The 24,202-nt window shown below is 36.8% G+C and overlaps 1 protein-coding gene across 1 annotated transcript in view; it reads right to left on the minus strand.

Annotated features, from left to right (window-relative positions):
- LOC123934670 (fibronectin type III domain containing protein 3C1-like) overlaps positions 1-15,645 on the minus strand; it is a 58,391-nt gene extending 42,746 nt beyond the window's left edge. Inside the window, exons 1-8 of the mRNA XM_045994782.1 lie at positions 15,565-15,645; positions 14,355-14,477; positions 11,882-11,957; positions 10,409-10,485; positions 8,478-8,967; positions 6,945-7,892; positions 6,167-6,219; positions 5,690-5,832 (exon numbers count right to left, since the gene is read on the minus strand). Of these exons, the coding sequence (XP_045850738.1) occupies positions 5,690-5,832; positions 6,167-6,219; positions 6,945-7,892; positions 8,478-8,967; positions 10,409-10,485; positions 11,882-11,957; positions 14,355-14,477; positions 15,565-15,645 (1,991 nt within the window). The remainder of the gene's footprint in view (positions 1-5,689; positions 5,833-6,166; positions 6,220-6,944; positions 7,893-8,477; positions 8,968-10,408; positions 10,486-11,881; positions 11,958-14,354; positions 14,478-15,564) is intronic.
- Positions 15,646-24,202: the final 8,557 nt, after the last annotated feature.

Consider the following 24,202-nt stretch of genomic DNA (forward strand, 5'->3'; position numbering starts at 1 on the left):
GTCAACAAGAATAGGTCCACACCCCGTCACCTAATAGTAAAATTGACAAGTCTTAGTGACAAAGAGAAAATCCTGAAAGCAGCCCGAGAAAAGAAGTCTGTAACATACAATGGTAAAAATATTAGATTGGCAGCAGACTTATCCACAAGACCTGGCAGGCCAGAAAGATCTGGCATGATATATTCAGAGCACTAAACGAGAAAAACATGCAGCCAAGAATACTCTATCCAGCTAGGCTATCATTGAAAATAGAAGGAGAGATCAAAAGCTTCCAGGACAAACAAAAACTGAAAGAATTTGCAAACACCAAACCAGCTCTACAGGAAATATTGAAAGGGGTCCTCTAAGCAAAGAGAGAGCCTAAAAGTAGTAGATCAGAAAGGTACAGAGACAATATACAGTAACAGTCACCTTACAGGCTAATAATGGCACTAAATTCATATCTCTCAATAGTTACCCTGAATGTTAATGGGCTAAATGCTCCAATCAAAAGACACAGGGTATCAGAATGGATAAAAAAACAAAACCCGTCAGTATGTTGCCTGCAAGAAACCCATTTTAGACGTGAAGACACCTCCAGATTTAAAGTGAGGGGGTGGAAAACAATTTACCATGCTAATGGGCATCAGAAGAAAGCTGGAGTGGCAATCCTTATATCAGATCAATTAGATTTTAAGCCAAAGACTATAATAAGAGATGAGGAAGGACACTATATCCTACTCAAAGGGTCTGTCCAACAAGAAGATCTAACAATTTTAAATATCTATGCCCCTAACGTGGGAGCAGCCAACTATATCAACCAATTAATAACAAAATCTAAGAAACACATCAATAATAATACAATAATAGTAGGAGACTTTAACACTCCCCTCACTGAAATGGACAGATCATCCAAGCAAAAGATCAACAAGGAAATAAAGGCCTTAAATGACACACTGGACGAGATGGACATCACAGATCTATTCAGAACATTTCATCCCAAAGCAACAGAATACACATTCTTCTCTAGTGCACATGGAACCTTCTCCAGAATAGATCACATCCTGGGTCACAAATCAGGTCTCAACCGGTATCAAAAGATTAGGATCATTCCCTGCATATTTTCAGACCACAATGCTCTGAAGCTAGAACTCAATCACAAGAGGAAAGCTGGAAAGAACCCAAATACATGGAGACTAAACAGCATCCTTCTAAAGAATGAATGGGTCAACCAGGAAATTAAAGAAGAATTGAAAAAAATCATGGAAACAAATGATAATGAAAACACAACAGTTCAAAATCTGTGGGACACAGCAAAGGCAGTCCTGAGAGGAAAATATATAGAGGTAGAAGCCTTTCTCAAGAAACAAGAAAGGTCTCAAGTACACAACCTAACCCTACACGTAAAGGAGCTGGAGAAAGAACAAGAAAGAAACCCTAAACCCAGCAGGAGAAGAGAAATCATAAAGATCAGAGCAGAAATCAATGAAATAGAAACCAAAAAAAACAATAGAAAAAATCAATGAAACTAGGAGCTGGTTCTTTGAACGAATCAATAAGATTGATAAACCCCTGGCCAGACTCATCAAAAAGAAAAGAGAAAGGACCCAAATAAATAAAATCATGAATGAAAGAGGAGAGATCACAACTAACACCAAAGAAATACAGACAATTATAAGAACATACTATGAACAACTCTACGCCAACAAGTTGGACAATCTGGAAGAAATGGATGCATTCCTAGAGACATATAAACTACCACAACTGAACCAGGAAGAAATAGAAAACCTGAACAGGCCCATAACCAGTAAGGAGATTGAAACAGTCATCAAAAATCTCCAAACAAACAAAAGCCCAGGGCCAGACGGCTTCCCAGGGGAATTCTACCAAACATTTAAAGAAGAACTAATTCCTATTCTCCTGAAACTGTTCCAAAAAATAGAAACAGAAGGAAAACTTCCAAACTCATTTTAGGAGGCCAGCATCACCTTGATCCCCAAACCAGACAAGGATCCCACCAAAAAAGAGAACTACAGACCAATATCCTTGATGAACACAGATGCAAAAATTCTCGCCAAAATTCTAGCCAATAGGATTCAACAGTACATTAAAAGGATTATTCACCACGATCAAGTGGGATTTATTCCAGGGCTGCAGGGTTGGTTCAACATCCGCAAATCAATCAATGTGATACAACACATTAATAAAAGAAAGAACAAGAACCATATGATACTCTCAATAGATGCTGAAAAAGCATTTGACAAAATACAGCATCCCTTCCTGATCAAAAGTCTTCAAAGTGTAGGGATAGAGGGCACATACCTCAATATTATCAAAGCCATCTCTGAAAAACCCACCGCAAATATCATTCTCAATGGAGAAAAACTGAAAGCTTTTCTGCTAAGGTCAGGAACACGGCAGGGATGTCCATTATCACCACTGCTATTCAACATAGTACTAGAAGTCCTAGCCTCAGCAATCAGACAACAAAAAGAAATTAAAGGCATCCAAATTCGTAAAGAAGAAGTCAAACTATCACTCTTCGCAGATGATATGATACTATATGTGGAAAACCCAAAAGACTCCACTCCAAAACTGCTAGAAATTGTACAGGAATTCAGTAAAGTGTCAGGATATAAAATCAATGCACAGAAATCAGTTGCATTTCTGTACACCAACAACAAGACTGAAGAAAGAGAAATTAAGGAGTCAATCCCATTTACAATTGTACCCAAAACTATAAGATACCTAGGAATAAACCTAACCAAAGAGGCTAAGAATCTATACACAGAAAATTATAAAGTACTCATGAAAGAAATTGAGGAAGACACAAAGAAATGGAAAAATGTTCCATGCTCCTGGATTGGAAGAATAAATATTGTGAAAATGTCCATGCTACCTAAAGCAATCTACACATTTAATGCAATCCCTATCAAAATACCGTCCATTTTTTTCAAAGAAATGGAACAAATAATCCTCAAATTTATATGGAACCAGAAAAGGCCTCGAATAGCCAAAGGAATATTGAAAAAGAAAGGCAAAGTTGGTGGCATCACAATTCCGGACTTCAAGCTCTATTACAAAGCTGTCATCATCAAGACAGCATGGTACTGGCACAAAAACAGACACATAGATCAGTGGAACAGAATAGAGAGCCCAGAAATCGACCCTCAACTCTATGGTCAACTAATCTTCGACAAAGCAGGAAAGAATGTCCAATGGAAAAAAGACAGCCTCTTCAATAAATGGTGCTGGGAAAATCGGGACAGCCACATGCAGAAAAATGAAATTGGACCACTTCCTTACACCACACACGAAAATAGATTCCAAATGGATGAAGGACCTCAATGTGAGAAAGGAATCCATCAAAATCCTTGAGGAGAATGCAGGCAGCAACCTCTTCGACCTCAGCCGTAGCAACATCTTCCTAGGAACAACGGCAAAGCAAGGGAAGCAAGGGCAAAAATGAACTATTGGGATTTCATCAAGATCAAAAGCTTTTGCACAGCAAAGGAAACAGTTAACAAAACCAAAAGACAACTGACAGAATGGGAGAAGATATTTGCAAACGACACATCAGATAAAGGGCTAGTATCCAAAATCTATAAGGAACTTAGCAAACTCAACACCCAAAGAACAAACAATCCAATCAAGAAATGGGCAGAGGACATGAACAGACATTTCTGCAAAGAAGACATCCAGATGGCCAACAGACTCATGAAAAAGTGCTCTACGTCACTCGGCATCAGGGAAATACAAATCAAAACCACAATGAGATATCACCTCACACCAGTCAGAATGGCTAAAATTAACAAGTCAGGAAATGACAGATGCTGGCGAGGATGTGGAGAAAGGGGAACCCTCCTCCACTGTTGGTGGGAATGCAAGCTGGTGCAACCACTCTGGAAAACAGCATGGAGGTTCCTCAAAATGTTGAAAATAGAACTACCCTATGACCCAGCAATTGCACTACTGGGTATTTACCCTAAAGATACAAACATAGTGATCCGAAGGGGCACGTGTACCCGAATGTTTATAGCAGCAATGTCTACAATAGCCAAACTATGGAAAGAACCTAGATGTCCATCAACAGATGAATGGATAAAGAAGAAGTGGTATATATACACAATGGAATACTATGCAGCCATCAAAAGAAATGAAATCTTGCCATTTGCGATGACGTGGATGGACCTAGAGCGTATCATGCTTAGTGAAATAAGTCAATCAGTGAAAGACAACTATCATATGATCTCCCTGATATGAGGACATGGAGAAGCAACATGGGGGGTTAGGGGGATAGGAGAAGAATAAAAGAAACAAGATGGGATTGGGAGGGAGACAAACCATAAATGACTCTTAATCTCACAAAACAAACTGGGGGTTGCTGGGGGGAGGTGGGATTGGGAGAGGGGGAGGGGGCTATGGACATTGGGGAGGGTATGTGCTATCGTGAGTGCTGTGAAGTGTGTAAACCTGGCGATTCACAGACCTGTAGCCCTGGGGATAAAAATACATTATATGTTTATTAAAAAAAAAATTTGGAAGGGGAGGCGAACCATAAGAGACTATGAACTCTGGAAAACAACCTGAGGGTTTTGAAGGGTCAGGGGTGGGAGGTTGGTGGAACAGGTGGTGGGTAATGGGGAGGGCACGTTTTGCATGGAGCACTGGGTGTTGTGCAAAAACAATGAATACTGTTACGCTAAAAAAATAAATAAAATGGGAAAAAAAAACTTAATTTTATAAGTAGCTTTTCTTACATTTTACATTTTCCCATCCCTCTACCCAATATAGAAGACTGTGTATTATAATTCTTAAATTTGAAATTTCTAGCTGCTAATTATAAGGGAAATAAAACTTTACATAATAACTAATTACATTTAAAATTTCACTTTGAGTCTCTGAGTAAAGATGAGAAATTCTAGTAAATGAGATTTAAAGTGCATTATCATTATAAAAATGCTGTAGAGACAGCTCCAGGCTTCTGACTTATTTCTTGCATAATTGTTTGGTGGGCAAAGGAGTTTGTTCTTACTCACTTGGGATTTCCTTTATCCTGTGCCTCTGTTTGTTCTTAGATTACATGTCCTCATTCAGTCGAAAAGCTGTTTGTTCAGAGTGGTTGGGTATGCTCTTGCGTATCATCCACTGTATCTTTCCTAGTCCTGATTGTATCTCTCTCTCTCTTTTTTTTTCCTGGTTGTATCTTCTGAACACATACCTAAGCTCATCCTGCTGCTATCATAGCTCCACCTTATAACTAGCTTCTATAATGAAATTTCCAGGAAAGTCTGTCTTAAATCCAATTGCAATATAAATACCTCACTTGTGTAGCCTACCATAAAGTGGAAAAATTTTTTCCCCTAAAATGACCAAAGTGAAAAAAGAGAAGGCAGAATTAGAGGGAACAGTTTCTTCCCTGAGTCTAAACTTGTCAAATAGGAAAGCTGTAGACTGAAGAGAATGGACCAGTTGATATTTAAGATCCTTCTCAGCACTAACACACTTATGATTCAATGAATTTCATGGACTGACCTGGCAACCACCCACCATTCATAAAACTATTTTAGTATAAAATTGCATTCAAAGCTTAGAAAAAATTGCGGAAAAAATCTTTAGAATCAACTTAGGTATAAGCTGAGGTCTATACATTTAGATAGCATATTTGAATTGAATTATGAGAAATGAGAAAGATTAAAAAGAGACTTACACATATACATTTTTATATTTTCCATTTTTACCACTATTAGATATTGCCAGTTCAAATGTCACAGGAGATTTGGTGTGATCACATTTCTCAGAACAATGTAGTTTCCATGAAATAGTAGCAGATCTTGTTTGAATATCAGAAACCTAAAATAAATAATAAAAATTTGAGTAGGGTATTTAAAAAATATAATCTGTAATTTATGATATAATATTTCCCTCAGACTTTTTGATGCTAAATATATTGTTCTCCTCATATTAGGTGCTTAAATACTGTGATTAAACAATGCTATTAATATTATCTTTAATAATACCATTCTGAATCTTTTATGTATTGAATAACTAATGGAGATTATGAAATTTTAACCAAGAAAGGCTTCAAATTAAAACTTTACTAGAGAAAAATATCAGTGAACTTGCATATTTTAAAATGAAAAAGTAAATTAAAAGGAATACTTAAATATTTGCTTTAGTTACTTACTACAGGTTTCTCAATGGTGAAACAGCATGACTTCCCATGTTCTGTTATGCATTCTAAAAGGAAACACCCCAAAATAAAATATTACATTGGTAAAGACAAAAGAAAGGAGTTAGATGTCTATTATCCCACTGCAAATACGTCATCATCAGGAGAGCTACTAAACACCTAGTAGCAATTTACATTAAAATTTTAAAAGAAGAGAGCAGTCTAAAGTGTATGTTATTAAACAAACTCTAACAAAAGACAGAGTCCACACTTTAAATGAAATAATGTGAATTCATTAGGACTGTAGAGTAACTTGCAATGTTTCAGTGGCAGACAACTAGAAAAGAATTATGTGGTGTATACATAAGATACATGACACATTTTGGGCACCTGGGTGGCTCAGTGGGTTAAAGCCTCTGCCTTCGGCTCAGGTCATGATCCCAGGGTCCTGGGATTGAGGCCCACATCAGGCTCTCTGCTCAGCAGGGAGCCTGCTTCCTTCTGTCTCTGCCTGCCTCTCTGCCTACTTGTGATCTCTGTCTGTCAAATAAATAAATAAAACCTTTTAAAAAAATTTAAAAAAAAGATACATGACACATTTTGTATGAGGATGGTCATTTCTCCATGATTTAAAAAGGCATCCCAACTGTGGTTTCATTAGGAGTTTAGATTCAGGGGTATAAAGAGGTAAGAAGAAATGGAAACAAAATGGTACTTAAATATTTAAGATACACTGAGATTCCCAAACATTAGGATGTTTATTCATTGGCAACAGCCAAACTCCTGACCTTACCTTTTCCTGCAGCATTTGATGATGCGATCTTGCTTTGTTTTCCACCTGGTTTCTGCTTGATGTCTCCACTTTCTTTAGCACTCCATTTCTTTCCATGACTAGTCTTTTCTTTAGCACTCCATTTCTTTCCATGACTAGTCTCAAAATGAACACTGGCAGTGTTGGAATTGCTGGCAGCATTGAGAGCACCATCAATAGTAGAAGTGCTGAGAGCACTTTCAGAGATGGGAGCATGGTCAGAAATGGAAGAACTCGGAGTGCTGTCAATAGGTGATGGTCTGGGAGTACTGTCAGAAATGGAAGTATTGGGGACATAATTAGTGCTGGAAGGGCCTGAAACACTATCAGTGGTGGAAGGAAGAGTATTGTCTGTGGTGGAAGTACTAAGGATATGGTCAGTGGAAGAATTGCTGGGAGTATTGCCAGCAATATGAGTGCTTGGAGAATTGTCAACAGTGTAAGTACTGGGAGTATTGTCATCAATGTAAATGTTCTGAGCACTGGTCACAGTGTAGGTACATGGAGCATTGTCCACGGTATAAGTGCTCAAAGTATTTTCAACAGTGTTGGTGCTCGAAGTATTTTCCACAGTGTAGGTGCATGGAACATTGTCCACAGTGTAAGTGTTTGTAGTGTTGTCTACAGTGTAGGTACCTGATGCACTGTCAACAGTGTAGGTGTGTTGAGCATTCTCCACAGTGTAGGTGCTCAAAGTATTTTCAACAGTGTAGGTATTTGGAGCATAGTCCACAGTGTAAGTGTTTGGAGTAGGAGGAATACTGGAAAAATCATTGGTTTTGTTCACAGGCAAAGAGGTGTTTTTAACTATATAGCTAGTCTTGTGTCCTCCAAGTTGGCCTTCTCTCATTTTTTTCTTCATATGTTCTCCCATGTTAACAGCCCTTTCATCAAACTGGTTATAATTTGCTCTTCCATGGGAATAAATTTCTAAAAGAGACAATGGAGTACTGCTTAATAATTATAATAATTACATACTTCAAGGTCTTTTTAATATTTTCTTCAAACCAAAAAAAAAGCACTGATAAGCAATGTTTTATTTTTAAAATTTTTCCTGTTTTGCTTTAAAACAGATATTAGGTCTGTATTTTTGTAATGTATTGATATGTACAGAAAGAAAAACATGAGCAGATATTGTTTTCCTAGGGAATAACTCCACTTCCAAATTTTAATGTCCTAAGATGATTATATTGTTGACCCTTCAGTGTCATTTATATTCCCACTGTGTGGCATTAATAATCAAAACACTCTTTTATAATTTTCCAATATGATTTTATAGATCCAACCAGTAAAAATAAATATCACAAGTCAATGTCATATCAAAGTACAAAAATATATAAAATTATGTTTAAACACAAACCAGTACTCATTTTTATTAATCCTAATATACATGCATGAAATGAAATAATTCATGGAAATGTTACTACTTTCTACTTTTTTCATTTTAATAATTTCCCAAAGCTCTTAATCTTAACAAACTCAAAATATTTCCTGTTTAAGAAAATTATATACTACCGTGCTGCTCTTGGTATATAAATGTTGCTGGTGGTAGCATCAGTGGTGGTGGCAGCTGTGGTGGTAGCATTGGTGGTGGTGGCAGCGGTGGTGGTGGCAGCAGTTGTGGTGGCATCGGTGGTTGTGGCAGCTGTGGTGGTAGCACCGGTGCTGGTGGGAGCTGTGGTTGTAGCATTGGTGGTGGTGGCAGCGGTTGTGGTTGCATTGGTGGTGGTGGCAGCGGTTGTGGTGGCAGCTGTGGTGGTGGTGGCAGCGGTTGTGGTGGCAGCTGTGGTGGTGGTGGCAACTGCTGTGGCAAAGGATCTTGGATATAAGGCGGTGGAAATTCCCCTTGAGCTGGGGGATGCATAACTTGAGGACCTTGTGGATACATAGGAGAGGATGGTCCAATGAAGTGTGATACTTGTGGTATAGGAGCAGGCATGGTTGTATGATAGTCAATTGTCTGAGGCACAATGATGATTTTGCGAATGCCATTTTCTTCCACTACCTAAGTTGGAAGACAGAACCATATAAACATATTAGAATTAATAAAAGTTGTCATTTTAAAACTAAGTTTTAGAATTATATCCTGTGCTCTTAATTTAGAAAATCTAAGGGATCAAAAAGTAATAACCAATTGAAACTATGTCAAGCAGAAGACAAGATAATTCTTCCTCATCTCCATATGTATGGCTTTCAAAAAAGGTAATTTTTTAACAATAGATAATATATTGACATTGTTTAAAACCATAAAGTATTAAAAAATGTAAAATTTCCCTCCTAAATCATATCTACTATTGTTCTTAGTTTCTTATGAATCTTTCCAGAATTTGTCTATACAAGCAAGAATACAGATTCTTATTTTCCCTCTGTATTACATAAAAAGAAACATTATTTGCATTATTACTATCTGTACCTTGCCTTTTACACTTAGCAATGTATCTTAAAGATCTTATTACATCAGTACATTGAACTACCCCACTGTTTTTCATAGCTGCATAGTACTCCATTATTTGTATATCCTCCATTGTACACAGTCCTCCATTGACAAGTGTGTGCATTGTTTGCAGCCTTCCATGATCACAAACAATATTGTAATGAATAATTTTGTACATTTATTATTCCAAATTTGTGAAAAACACATCTGTAGGATAAATTCTTCAAAGTGGAATTACTAGGTGAAAAGGTATATGCATTTGAATTTTATTTATCATGTTATTGATTTCCACAGCTGTGCAATAGGAAAAGAGATATTCCCAATTATAAAATTTTTTTAAAGATTTTATTTATTTATTTGACAGAGATCACAAGCAGGCAGAGAGGAAGGCAGAGAGAGAGGAAGGAAAGCAGGCTCCCTGCTGAGCAGAGAGCCCGATGCGGGGCTCGATCCCAAGACCCTGGGATCATGACCTGAGCCGAAGGCAGAGGCTTAACCCACTGAGCCACCCAGGTGCCCCCCCAATTATAAAATTTAAAGGCCACGAAATCTCTTGTTAATGTCTATAGGACACATACTTCCCTGTCCACTTTAGTGCTTGATAAATATTAGAGAATTTATAAAAAAAAGTGCCCTTTGTTGTCCAGCAACTGAGAATGAAATATTACTGAACAGAAAATATGTAATTTTAGGGACTAAAGCTTACACACTATCAAAAGCCATTACTGTAACAATTGTAATAGGTAATTAAGACTGGTTACAGTACTCAGAAACAAAAAACAATAGAGGATTAATGAATATGATGAGATGTAAATTCATTAGATGAATAAGGAATTATTTACAAGACAGTCTAAGGGAGATTTGGTTAAGTTTAACTGCAATTTTCTTTTTAGCAATGATGATAATAAAATGAACAACTAAATAGTATTTCAGAAGTTCTATCATATAGTGACATAAAAACTGCTAAATGATGCCTTAGAGCTAAATACTAAATAAAACCATACTCATATACCTGAGACATGTAACCAGGAGGAAGATATATTGGTGGCAGGGTACCACTTGGTGACATCAGAGGTACATCAGCGGGTCCTAAAAGAGAATTATTACTAATAAATTCCTTAATAACTTTAAACAAAGTCCATTTAACTTTTCACAGTGAAAACCAGCTCCAAGCTTGGACAACAGCCAACCATTTTCAAAGTGTGTGTCGCTTACTTGCAAGGGAAACTAGGTATGAATGTAGATGAATCAATGGAAATTCATCACAACTGATGGAAAATAAAGCACATAATGGGGACTGGGCAAAGTTTATATTATAAAAACATTGGCAAATTTAAACACTAATAAAAAGGAAGTATCAGCTTTCCAGTAAAGTGTTCTTTTACTTATGTATATACTGAGTAATAGAAGTTTTACTCTGAACCATAAAATAGATTTTTTTAGTGATGTTACATAAGAAAACTTTAATTTTAAGCTTTTCATTGATAATAGTAAAGTGAAATAGCTTTTAGGAAACAGAATAATATAGAGAAGGACCCAATGCTACGCATGATACCCTACATTTACACTAGATAGCCTTACTGTCTTAAACATACAATTGCATGGGAACTAAAAATCCAAGACAGAATGGAAACTTTTATGAGTCATCATTCTTTTGTTTATCTGAATTATAATTATTGCTTAGTTTTAAAAATCCATGTGGCTCTCAAGTCCTAGAATGGTATTTACTTTTAATAATGGGTAAAATAATATGAGCTTGCAATAAACTTTATATAGCAGCCATATGGAATCCATTGCTAAATGATAATTTTTAAAAAAAATGATAATGTTTTGAAAAATTTTTGAGACATAGCTCTAAAGCACTTCAGGATATAAAATAACTGTCATAAGAACAAAAACAATCATCACAATTTGAAATAATATTAAATCTTGTATGAATAAATGCTAATTTTATATTACTATGGAATCAATTCTATATGCTATACATTTGCTATGTGTTGTATACATATATACAGCAAACTAAAATGTATATATAAATAATTTATCCCCGTCCTGTATAGTGTTCTATCTTGAATACCTAGTACAGTGCTAGAACATGATAGGCACTAAAAAAGTACTTGACTGTTTGAGTGAATGAGCTCTCTGAAGGCCTCAGTAGTCCTCTCCTATAAGAAAAGAACTAAAACTATCAGTCACTGTCAGTGTATGCCAGATGTGAACTTTTTCAAGTGAAATTACTGAATTAATCTTCAATTTAAAAAAGTAACTTACATGAGGATCTCTAGTAAGACTAGCAACACGAGCCCTAGTTATTATATTGATACTATGCTTCTATGAGGACCATATAAATTTAAGAGGATTCCATCTGGCTCAGTTGGGAAGGGACACTAATGGAATAGATTACTAGTAAAGTCATTTCATACTAATATTTAAATTTACCCTATTTGCTTTCAAGAAACACACATCTAATTATATTTCTACTGACCTTGGATATTCTGAATGTTCCCGTCATCAGACTTGATGGTGAGGGTCTCCCCAGGGTTAACTTGAACCAATATAATCTAGAAATAAACCATTCTTTGGTGACATACTTTTCTATTAATTAATCTAAGAAAAATCATTGTTATTTTTTAAAACTTTTATTTGAATTCCAGTTAGTTAACATACAATGTAATATTAGTACCAGATGTATAATTTAGTGATTTAACACTTACATACAGCACCCAATGCTCATCAAAACAAGTACATTCCTTAATCCTCATCATATATTTAACCCATCCCCCTAATCCCTACATGCTGGCAACCAACAGTTTGTGAAGGGCCCACTTCTTGCTTCCTCTTTTTTCCTTCATTCATTTGTTTTGTTTCTTAAATCCCCCATATTGAGTGGAATCATATGGTATTTGTCTTCCTCTGACATTTCACCTTAGCATTATGCTCTCTAGCTCCATCTGTGTCATTGCAAATGTCAAGAATTCATTCTTTTTTATGCCCAAATAATATTCCATTTTATATATATACACCACATCTTCTTTATCCATTCATGAGTCAATGCACATTTGTACTGTTTCCATAATCTGGCTATTATAGATAATGCAGCTATAAACATGGGGGTGCATGTACCCCTTCAAATTTGTATTTTTGTATCCATTCGGTAAATACCTAGTAGTGCAATTGTGGATCATAAGGTGGTTCTATTTTTAACTTTTTGAGGAACAAGGCAGGGATGTCCACTCTCACTTCTATTTCACATAGTCTCATAAAACCTAGTCACAGCAATCGGACAACAAAAGGAATAAAAGACATTCAACCTGGCAAGGAAAAATAAAACTTTCACTATTTGCAGATGACATGATACTCTATATAGAAAACCCAAAAGACCCCACCCTAAAATTGCTATAACTGGTGCAGGAATTCAGCAAAGTTGCAAGATAAAAATCAATGCCTGGAAGTCAGTTGCATTTCTATACACCAATAATGAAGCAACAGAAAGAGAAATTAAGGAATCAGTTCCATTTACAATTGCACAAAAACCATAAGATATCTAGGAATAAACCTAACCAAAGAGTAAACAACCTATGATCTGAAAACTGTAAAACACTTATGAAAGAAATTGAAATTGACACAAAGAAATGGACAACCATTCCATGCTCATGGATTAGACCAAATATTGTTAAAATGTCTATATTATCAAAAGCAGTCTACACCTTTAATGCAATCCCTATCAAAACACCGCCAACATCTTTTCAAAGAGCTAGAACAAACAATCCTGAACTTTGTATGGAACGACAAAAGACCCCAAATAACCAAAGCAATCTTGAAAAAGAAAAGCAAAGCTGGAGGCATCACAATTCCAGACTTCAAGTTATACTTTAAAGCTAAGCTCATCAAGATAGTATAGAACTGGCATAAAAACAGACACATGAAAAATGAAACTGGACCACTTTCTTGTACCATGCACAAAAATAAACTCAAAATGGATGAAAGACCTAAGTGTGAGACAGGAAACCATTAAAATCATAGAAGAGAACAAAGGCAGCAACCTCTTGGACATTGGCTGTAGCAATATCTTACTAGATAGGTCTCCTGAGGCAAGGGAAACAAAAAGTGAAAACAGACTGTTGGAATTTCATTCAGGATAAAAATCTGCACAGTGAAGGAAACAATCAACAAAACTAAAAAGCAGCCTATGGAATCGGATATTTGCAAATGACTTATCAGAAAAAGAGCTTGTATCCAAAATCTGTAAAGAACTTATAAAACTCAGCATCCCAAAAGGTAATCCAGTTAAAAAAGAACATACATAAATAATGAATCATGTAACACTACATGAAAAACCAATGAAGTACTGTATGGTGACTAATGTAACATGAAAAAAATAAAAAAGAACTGAACTGCAAAAAAAAAAAAAAAAAAAAAGGATATGAAGAGACATTTTTCCAAAGAAGACATCCAGATGGCCAGATGGCCAAAGACAAATGAAAAGATGTTCAACATCACTGACCATCAGGGAAATGCAAATCAAAACTACAACAAGATAGTACCTCACACCTATCAGAATGACTAAAATTAACACAAGAAATAATATGTGTTGGTGAGGATCTGGAGAGAGGGGAACCTTCATACTCTCTTGTTGTTGGGCATGCAAACTGGTGCATCCACTCTGGAAAACAGTATGGAGGTTCATTATTCTTGTTTTGAAAAATATTCAAACTCACTAATTACTGGGATCTGAAATGCTCAAGAAGAAGAGTACATTTGGATCAATGGGCACTTAGGAGAAATTCAATATCCCTAAGTAATGGGTCCTCCCCAAACCAAGTAAAATTTAATATAATAAAGTCATAGAAAATAGCTTCATTGACATGGAAAGACCAATTCCTGCTCTCCAGGAAAAAAAAATGCAAAAAAAGAAAAACAGAAAACAAAACTTGTCTGATGGTAAAATTCAGATGTACTTGTTGTATCCAGTATTGAGGACAAGAAGTCCATCTGGTATATCTTTTGGGATGAGTCACTGTTTGTGAATAATTAGTAGTATATTGTGTTCCAGCAGTGCTGTCCAGATGATAATTCTCCATCTAGTAAAAAAGAAAGGGCATTTAATTTCAGGCAGGTCATTTTTATCTCAGTTCCTTTTGATATTGTGATGTCAAACCAAATTCTAATCCAGAAGTACAATATTTACTTTTTTTTCTTTTGAACTCCAAAGAAAAAAGTTAAGTGATCTTTTCATCCTGTATATGTAGGTAAGACCTTTCCTGAACAGGGATGCCTGGGTAGCCCAGTGTCAATTAAATGGATGATTTCAGCTCAGGTCATGATCTCAAGATCCTAGGGTTGAGCCCCACATCAGGCTCTGTGCACAGTGGGGAATTTGCTTCAGTCTCTCTCACTCTGCCCTTCCCTTGCGTTCTCTCTTTAAGTAAATGAATCCTTTAAAAAAAAACCTTTTCTTGAGTAGATTTCTTCAAATGAATAAATGCTAAATCTATACCATGTTCTTTCTTGAGACCAATCCTGTAGGTAGAGGTCATTGCTGCTCAAAATAATATGTTTAAATATTAGAAAATTGAACTCAAAGATAAGGACTATGAAAGAAGTTTAATCTGCTTTAGAGTCATATTTTTAGATTATTAATCAGAAGATACCATCTGGGGGCGCCTGGGTGGCTCAGTGGATTAAGCCGCTGCCTTCGGCTCAGGTCATGATCTCAGAGTCCTGGGATCGAGCCCCGCATCGGGCTCTCTGCTCCGCAGGGAGCCTGCTTCCTCCTCTCTCTCTGCCTGCCTCTCTGCCTACTTGTGATCTCTCTCTGTCAAATAAATAAATAAAATCTTTAAAAAAAAAAAAAGAAGAAGATACCATCTGTGGATAGTATAAACTTTCAACACCAGGACATTTAATCCGGTCAAGGAAGTCTGGAAAAACAGCTAAAGTAACACAAAAGGAGGTTATATGTGACCTAAGCTAATGTTAAATGTCTCTAGTGGGATTTTTAAAAGCCTACAAGGAAGATAAATCAATGCTTGTGTAAAGACTGAAAACTTAATAAACTAAGTGACCAATCATAAAAATGATACGCTTTTTCTAAATAAAAGCCAATACTGGATTTAAGAAGGATTTTATCAGTTATAATGATAAAAGAAAAACCAAAAGTATCCTTACCTGACGCAAGGGTTTGCCATTGATAACTGATGCCATGGGAGGTATTTCAGTAAGAGTAGGTGCAACTCCATGTTCATCCATGTCTAAAAAGATTGGCTTTCACAGTAAGTGGTGTTTCTAAAGAGTGTAATCATAAATTAAACAAATGAAGTCAAAGTAGTGATTTTAAATGACAAAATCCGATGATCTACTCCCTAGAAAAGCCATTTTAAATACTTTTTCTCTCCAAAAATGTTACTTAACTGAAATTGTTTTATGGCAACATTTCAAAATAATCATTGGTCTTCATAAATAAAAATACATGAAAATTGGTGTCAAAAGATTGGAATAGTACTCTTCACTCATGAAAACAAGTGAAGATAGCTTCATTTCACAGTGTGAAGAATTGTTTAGTTAAACAAGTCATTGGTCAATTTGATTCATTTAGATCAAGTCCAATTAAATTCCAATCTATGATTTAAACTGCCAAATAAGACTTCATATTGATTAGAAGGCTGTAAGAATTAACTAGATTCCTTTAAAAAGATAAGAACATAGAAATTACCTTAACTCAGATACTAAACCTAAATATCTTAAACATAACACAAAGCTTCAAACCCAAACCTTTATACTTAAAATACTTTCCAGGTTCAAATACCTCATATGTAGATGGCACCAAGTGATAAAATATGGTAGGTTAGCCCAGATCTTTGATTCCATAAACACTTGGAAAAAATCAGGAAAAATATGATTCTTTTGAAGGTGGAGAAAGAGGATAATCAAGAGAGGACGTTTCGGAGCTAGTCAAGTCCTCCAAATGAAGTGTACTGTTGTGCTTCACAACTCCTTGGTAACACTGATGTAAAAGAATGTTCACTATGTCATAATTCTAGTCACTACTTACATAATTTCCTTACCAAGGTTTTTATGTAGTCTTAAGAGGCTTTTTACTGCAAATACAACTTTTCATAAATGAGAGACTAAAATTTTTTAAAAAAGATTTTATTTATTTGTTTGACACAGAGAGAGAGAGAGAGACAGTGAGAGAGGGAACACAAGCAGGAGGACTGGGAGAGGGAGAGTGAGAAGCAGACTTCCCATTGAGCAGGGAGCCCCTTGTGGGTCTCAATCCCAGGACCCTGGGATCATGACCTGAGCCAAAGGCACACACTTAACGACTAAGCAACCCATTGCTCCTCAAATTTTTTAAAAAAGAAAACTTGGGAATTATAAACACACATGGAGCCCATGTAGCACGAAAATGTATATGTTCTCTTAGGTTAACAATAGAGGAAATAGGTACATACTTAATGTTCTTTTTAAATATCTACTCAACAGTGAAAAGAAATTTAGACTAATTTAAATCTCTCTTGTTTTACCACAGAATTTCCTCCACTTACAGCTAAAGTAATTGTTCTTCAGCTCTTTCAAATACTGCATTTATCAAGATTTAAAGCAATCCACAATGACATTTTACAAATAGAGATTATGGCAACAAACTCTTGACATGTGTGTGTAAATCCCCTCCCAACTCTTAACCTCTTAATTTTCATCAGAACTTCCAATCATTGGTGCACATGATATGTCATATTAGAGTTTACCATTGGGATGGTGGTCCAAGATGGCAGAGGAGTAGGAGAACTAATTTCGACTGGTCCCAGGAATTCAGCCAGGTAATTATCAAACCATTTTGAACACTTACAAACTCAATGGAAGATCAAAGAAAAGAATAGTAGCAACTCTATGAACAGAAAAGTGACTGACCACTTTCTGCAAGGTAGGACTTGTGGATTAAGTGAATCTGAGGTGATATATGGGAAGATAGACTATGGGGAGGTGGGGGAAGGGAACCTCCGTCAGCCGACTACTAGCAAATCATAGAGCAGAGGAGCACAAAATCGGAACTTTGAGAAGTCTCCTCTGCTAGGGGACATTGCTCCAGTGGCCAAGCAGGGTGTGGAACCCTTGCTGGGACAGTGTGGTCTCAAGACCCTCAGGGTCACAGAAAGACCAGGGGTGTCTGAGTACAGCAGAGCTCCTAGGTATTGGAGCGGGAAGCTGGTGGCAAAGATGAAGCTGAGGAGTGGGCTCTCAGCTCAGAGTTACCATAAACTGTGATCCACAGTCCAACAAGTGGCAGAACTGGGGAGAGTCCCCTTCCTCCCCCAGGAGCAGCAGCACAGGAGTGTACTGCAGGAATCTGATGGGTTTGGAGTCTCCAAATGGGGCCATGTGCCAGAGACATGGCTGGCTGAGCATGGAGTGTGGACAAAGACCAGGGAGACAGGAGTGATTCACTGCATTTCTCTGAGGACTCACTGAGGAGTGGGGCCCTGAGTTCTTGGCTCCTCTGGGGCCAGAGCTTGGGTGGCCACAATTTTCATTCTCATGCTCAAAAGCTATACAGAAAGCTTTCAGGGAGCAAAAGCTACTGAGAGGAAACCTGAGCAGATTACTTAGCCTGGACGCTGGCAAGGGTGGTGTAATTCCACCTGGGGCAAAAACATTTGAGAATCATGGCAACAGGCCCTTCCCCCAGATGATCAGCAAGAACATGCAGCCAAGACCAAGTTTACTGATTAATGAAAACTGCAAAACTCCAGAGCTAGGGGAATACAGCACATAGAAATCATGGCTTTTCCCCCATGATTCTTCAGTTTTTCAGTTACTTTTAAAAATTTTCTTTATTTTTTCCTTTTTCTATTTTTTTGAATTTTTCTTCTGTCCTTTTTCAACCAATATCTTATCTTATCAATTTCTTTTTAAAAACATTTTTAAATTTTTATCTTTACACTCATATTCCATCCCTTCATATTTACCCTTATGTGTGTGTGTGTGTGTGTGTATGTATGTGTATGAGTTTTTCTTTCTTTAAAATTTTGGGATGCAGTTTCTCCTAACAGAACAAAATACATCCAAAATCTAGTGTGTGGCTCTGTTCTATGCACCCCCCCTGGTCACCTTCTCTCTCTCCTTTAAAATTTTTCTCTCTTCGTTCTATTTTCAACCAGCTTCTTATCAATTCCTTTTTTATTTGACAGACAGAGATCACAAGTAGGCAGAGAGGCAGGCAGAGAGAGAGGAGGAAGCAGGCTCCTGCTGAGCAGAGAGCCCGATGTGGGGCTTGATCCCAGGACCCTGGGATCACGACCTGAGCTGAAGGCAGAGGCTTAACCTGCTGAGCCACCCAGGCGCCCTTTAAAAATTCTTTTAAAATTTTAATTTATAAAGTCCTATTCTATCCCTTCATTGTTTTTAACCTTATTTTTGTAAATATATATTTTTCTTTCTTTAAAATTTTGGATGCAGTTTCTTCTAGCAGACCAAAATATACCCACATTCTAGTGTGTGGCTCTGTTCTATTCACCAGCCTGATCATATTCTTTTTCCCCCCATTTCCCCCTGGTTTCGATCTCTTCTGATTGGTTTAGTGTGTATTTCTCTGGGCTTGTTGTTACCCTTTTAACATTTTGTTTTCTCGCTCATCTATTCATCTCTGGACAAAATGATGAAATGGAAAAACTCACGTCAAAAACAAAACAAAACAAAATGAAGAAGAGACAGTACAGTCTGCCAGTGACCTAATCAAGATGGAGATTAATAAGGTGTCAGAGCTAGAGTTCAGAATAATGATTATAAAGATACTAACTGGCCTTGAAAAAAGCATGGAAGACACTAGAGAATCACTTTCTGAAGAAATAAAATCTAACCAAGTCGAAGTAAAAAATGTTATTAATAAGGTGCAATAAAAAATGGAGCCTCTAACTGCTAGGATAAATGAGGCAGAATTGAAAATTAGAGATGCAGAAGCCCAAATGATGGATAATAAAGAAGTCTAGAAAAAGAGAGATAACTACTGCATCGGAGAGGAAAATTTGAGAGATAATTGATACCATAAAGTGAAACAATATTAGAATAATTGGAATCCCAGAAAAAGAAGAAAGAGAGAGAAGAGCAGAAGGTATATTGGAGCAAATTATAGCAAAGAACTTCCCTAATTTGGGGAAGGAAAGAGGCATCAAAATACACGAGACACAGGGACACCCCCCCCAACTCAATATAAACAGGTCAACATCTGACATGTAAGAGTGAAATTTGGAAATCTTAGAGACAAAGAGAAAATCCTGAAAGCAGCTCAGGATAACAGAACTGTAACCTACATGATGTAGGTTACTATAACCTACATAGCTTGATATATTCAGGGTGATAAATGAGGAGAATATTCACCAAGAATACTTTATCCAGCTAAGATATCATTCAAAATAGAAGGACTGATAGAAAACTTCCAGGGCAAACAGAAACTTAAAGAATTTGTGTTCACCAAATGAGCACTACAAGAGACACAAAAAGGGATCCTTTAAGCAGGGAGATAACCCAAAAGTAACATAGACCAGAAAGGAACAGAGAAAATATACAGTAATAGTGACATTACAGGTAATATAATGGCACTAAATTCTTATATTTCAGGTGTTACTCTGAATGTAATTGGGCTAAATGTCCCAATCAAAAGATATAGGGTATCAGAACGCATTAAAAGGCAGGACCCATTGATACTCTCTCTGCAAGAGATTCATTTTAGACCAAAAACCACCTCCAGGTTTAAAGTGAGGGGATGCAAATTTATCATTTATCATGCTAAAGCACATCAAAAGAAAGCTGGGGTGGCAATCATTATATCAGGCAAATTAGATTTTAAACCGAAGAGTATAATATGAAATGAGGAAGGTCACTATATCATAATTAAAGGGTTTATCCAACAAGAAGATCTAACAATTGTAAATATTTATGCCCCGAACATGGGAGCAGCCAATCATATAAACCAATTAATATCAAAATTAAAGAAAAGTATTGATAATAAGAGTAATAGTAGGGGACTTTAACACCCCTTCACTGCAATGGACATATCATAAAAGCAGAAGATCAACAAAAAACAAAGGCTTTCAATGACATACTGCACCAGATGGACTTCACAGATACATTCAAAGCATTGCATCCTGAAACAACAGAATACAAGTTCTTCTTGAGTGCATATGGAACATTCTTCAAAATAGATCACATACTGGGTCAGAAATCTGGTCTCAGCCAGTACCAAAACGTTGGGATCATTCCTTGCATATTTTCAGAGCACAATATTTTGAAACTGGAAGTTAATCACAAGAAGAAAGTTGGAAAGAACTTAAATTCATGAAGGCTAAAGAGCATCCTATTAAAGAATGAATGGATCAACCAGGAAACTAAAGAAGAATAACAAAAAATCAGGGAGACAAATGAAAGTGAAAACACAACTGTTCAAAACCTTTAGGATGAAGCTAAGAGAGAAGTATGTAACAATATAACCCTTTCTCAAGAAACAAGAAAGGTCTCAAATACACAACCTAAGGAGGGGGTAAGAAAGAGCAAATGAAGCCTAAATCCAGCAGGAGAAGAGAATGAATAAAGATTAGAACAGAAATCAATAAAATAGAAACCAAAAGAGCAGTAAAACAGATCAATGAAACTAGGAGTTGGTTCTTTGAAAGAATTAATGATACTGATAAACTCCTAGCCAGACTTATCAAAAAGAAAAATGAAAGGACGCAAATTAATAAAATAAGAAATGAAAGAGGAGAGCTCACAAATACCACCAAAGAAATACAAACAATTATAAGGACATATTATGAGCAAATTAGACAATCTGGAAGAAATGGATGCATTCCTAAAGATGTACAAACTACCAAAATTGAACCAGGAAGAAATAGATAACCTTAACAGACCCATAACCAGGAAGGAAATTGAATCAGTAATCAAAAATCTCCCCCCCCCCAAAAAGAGTCCAGGGCCAGATGGCCTCCCAGGGGAATCCTACTAAACATCTAGGAAAAAATGAAGGGAGGAAATTGGAGGGGAAGATGAACCATGAGAGACTGTGGATTCTGCAAAACAAAATGAGGGTTTTAGAAGGTAAGGGGGTGGGCGGAATGGGTTGGCCCAGTGATGGGTATTAAGGAGGGCATGAATTACATGGACTACTGGGTGTTATATGCAAACAATGAATCTTGGAACACTACATCAAAAACTAAAGATGTACTGTATTTACTGTATGGTGACTAACATAACATCATCAACATCATCATCATCATCATCAAATAAAGAAGAATTAATACCTATTCTTCTGAAAATGTTCCAAAAAATAGAAATGGAAGGAAAGCTTCCAAATCATTCTATGAGGTCAACATTACATTGATCCCAAAAGCAGACAAAGCTCCACAAAAAAGGAGAATGACTGACCAATATCCCTGGTGAACTTGGATGCAAAAATTGTCGCCAAAATACTAGCTAATTGGACCCAACAGTACGTTAAATGGATTATTCACCATGACCAAGGGGGATTAACTTCTGGGCTACAAACCTGGTTCAACACCTGCAAATCAATGTGATACACCACATTAATAGAAGAAAGGACAAGATCTGTATTATCCTCTCAATAGATGCAGAAAAAAAATTGAGAAATATAGCATCCTTTCTCGATAAGGACTCTCTGCCCTGTAGGGCTAGAGGAAATATATCTTGATATCATAAAAGCCATATAATGAAAAACCCACAGAGAATATCACCTTCAAAGGGGAAAAACATAGAGCTTTTCCCCTAAGGTCAGGAAACTGACAGAGATGTCCACACTTATCAGTGTTTTTCAATGTATTACTGGAAGTCCTAACCTCAGGACATCTTTTGCCCATTTCTTGATTGGATTCTTTCTTTCTTTTTTTTTTTTTAAAAGATTTTATTTATTTATTTGACAGAGAGAGATCACAACTAGGCAGAGAGGCAGACAGAGAGAGGAGGAAGCAAGCTCTCCACGGAGCAGAGAGCCTGATGTGGGGCTCGATCCCAGGACCCTGGGATCATGACCTGAGCCGAAGGCAGAGGCTTTAACCCACCGAGCCACCCAGGCGCCCTGGATTATTTCTTCTTTGGGTGTTGAGTTTGTTAAGTTCTTTATAGACTTTGGATATTAGCTCTTTATCTCATATGTCACTTGCAAATATCTTCTCCCCCTCTGTTGGTTGTCTTTTGGTTTTGTTGCCTATTTCCTTTGCTGTGCAAAAGCTTTCATCCTGATGAAGTCCCGATAGTTCATCTTTGCCATTGCTTCCCTTGCTGTTGGCCACTTTTCTAGGAAGAAGTTGCTGTAGCTGAGGTGAAAGAGGTTGCTGCCTGTGTTCTCCTCAAGGATTTTGATGGATACTTGTCTTACATTGAGGTCTTTCACTCATCTTTAGTCTATTTTTGTGTGTGGTGTAAGGAAATGGTCCAGTTTCATTTTTCTGCATGTGACTGTCCAGTTTTCCCAGCACCATTTGTTGAAGAGACTATCTTTTTCCCATTGGACATTGTTTCCTGCTTTGTCAAACATTAGTTGACCATAGAATTTTGGGTCCATTTCTAGGATCTCTATTCTGTTCCATTGACCTATATGTCTGTTTTTGTGCCAGTACCATACTGTCTGGATGATTACACCTTTGTAACAGAGCTTGAAGACTTGAATTGTGATGCTGCCAGTGATTGTCTTTTTTTTTTTTTTTCTCTCAACATTTCTCCGGCTACTTGGAGACTTTTCTGGTTCCATATAAATTTTAGGATTATTTGTTCTATTTCTTTGAGAAAAGTTGACGGTATTTTAATAGGAATTGCATTGAATGTGTAGATTGCTCTAGGTAGCATAGACATTTTCACAATATTTTTCTTACCATCCACGAGCATAGAAATTTTCCCCATTTCTTTGTGTCTTTCTCAATTTCATTTATAGATATTCTATGGTTTTATGAGTAGAGATTTTTTCCCTCTTTTGGTTAGATTTATTCCTAGGTATCTTATGGTTTTGGGTGCAATTGTAAATGGGACTGACTCCTCATTTTCTCTTTCTTCTGTCTTGCTGTTGGTGTATAGAAATGGAACAGATTTCTGTGCATTGATTTTATATCCTGACACTTTACTGAATTCCTGTACAAGTTCTAACAGTTTTGGAGTGGAGTCTTTTGGGTTTTCCACGTAAAGTATCATATCACCTGCAAAGAGTGAGAGTTTGACTTCTTTGCCGATTTAAATGCCTTTAATTTCTTTTGTTGTCCGATTGCTGAGGCTAGGACTTCTAGTACTATGTTGAATAGCAGTGGTGATAGTGGACATCCCTGCCATGTTCCTGACCTTAGTGGAAAAGCTGTTTTTCGCCATTGAAAATGATATTTGCTGTGGGTTTTTCATAGATGGCTTTGATGATATTGAGGTATGTACTCTCTATCCCTACACTGTGAAGAGTTTTGATCAAGAAAGGATGCTGTACTTTGTCAAATGCTTTTTCAGCATCTATTGAGAGTATCATATGGTTCTTGTCCTTTCTTCTTTTTTTAAAAAAAAATTTATTTGTTTATTTTCAGCATAACAGTACTCATTGTTTTTGCACCACACCCAGTGCTCCATGCAATACGTGCCCTCTCTATTACCCTCCACCTGGTTCCCCAACCTCCTAACCCCTGCCCCTTCAAAACCCTCAGGTTGTTTTTCAGAGTCCATACTCTCTCATGGTTCATCTCCCCTTCCAATGTCCCACAACTCCCTTCTCCTCTCCATCTCCCCATATCCTCCATGTTATTTGTTATGCTCCACAAATAAGTGAAACCAT

This window comes from Meles meles, chromosome X (assembly GCF_922984935.1).
Source record: "Meles meles chromosome X, mMelMel3.1 paternal haplotype, whole genome shotgun sequence".
Taxonomy (NCBI): Eukaryota; Metazoa; Chordata; class Mammalia; order Carnivora; family Mustelidae; genus Meles; species Meles meles.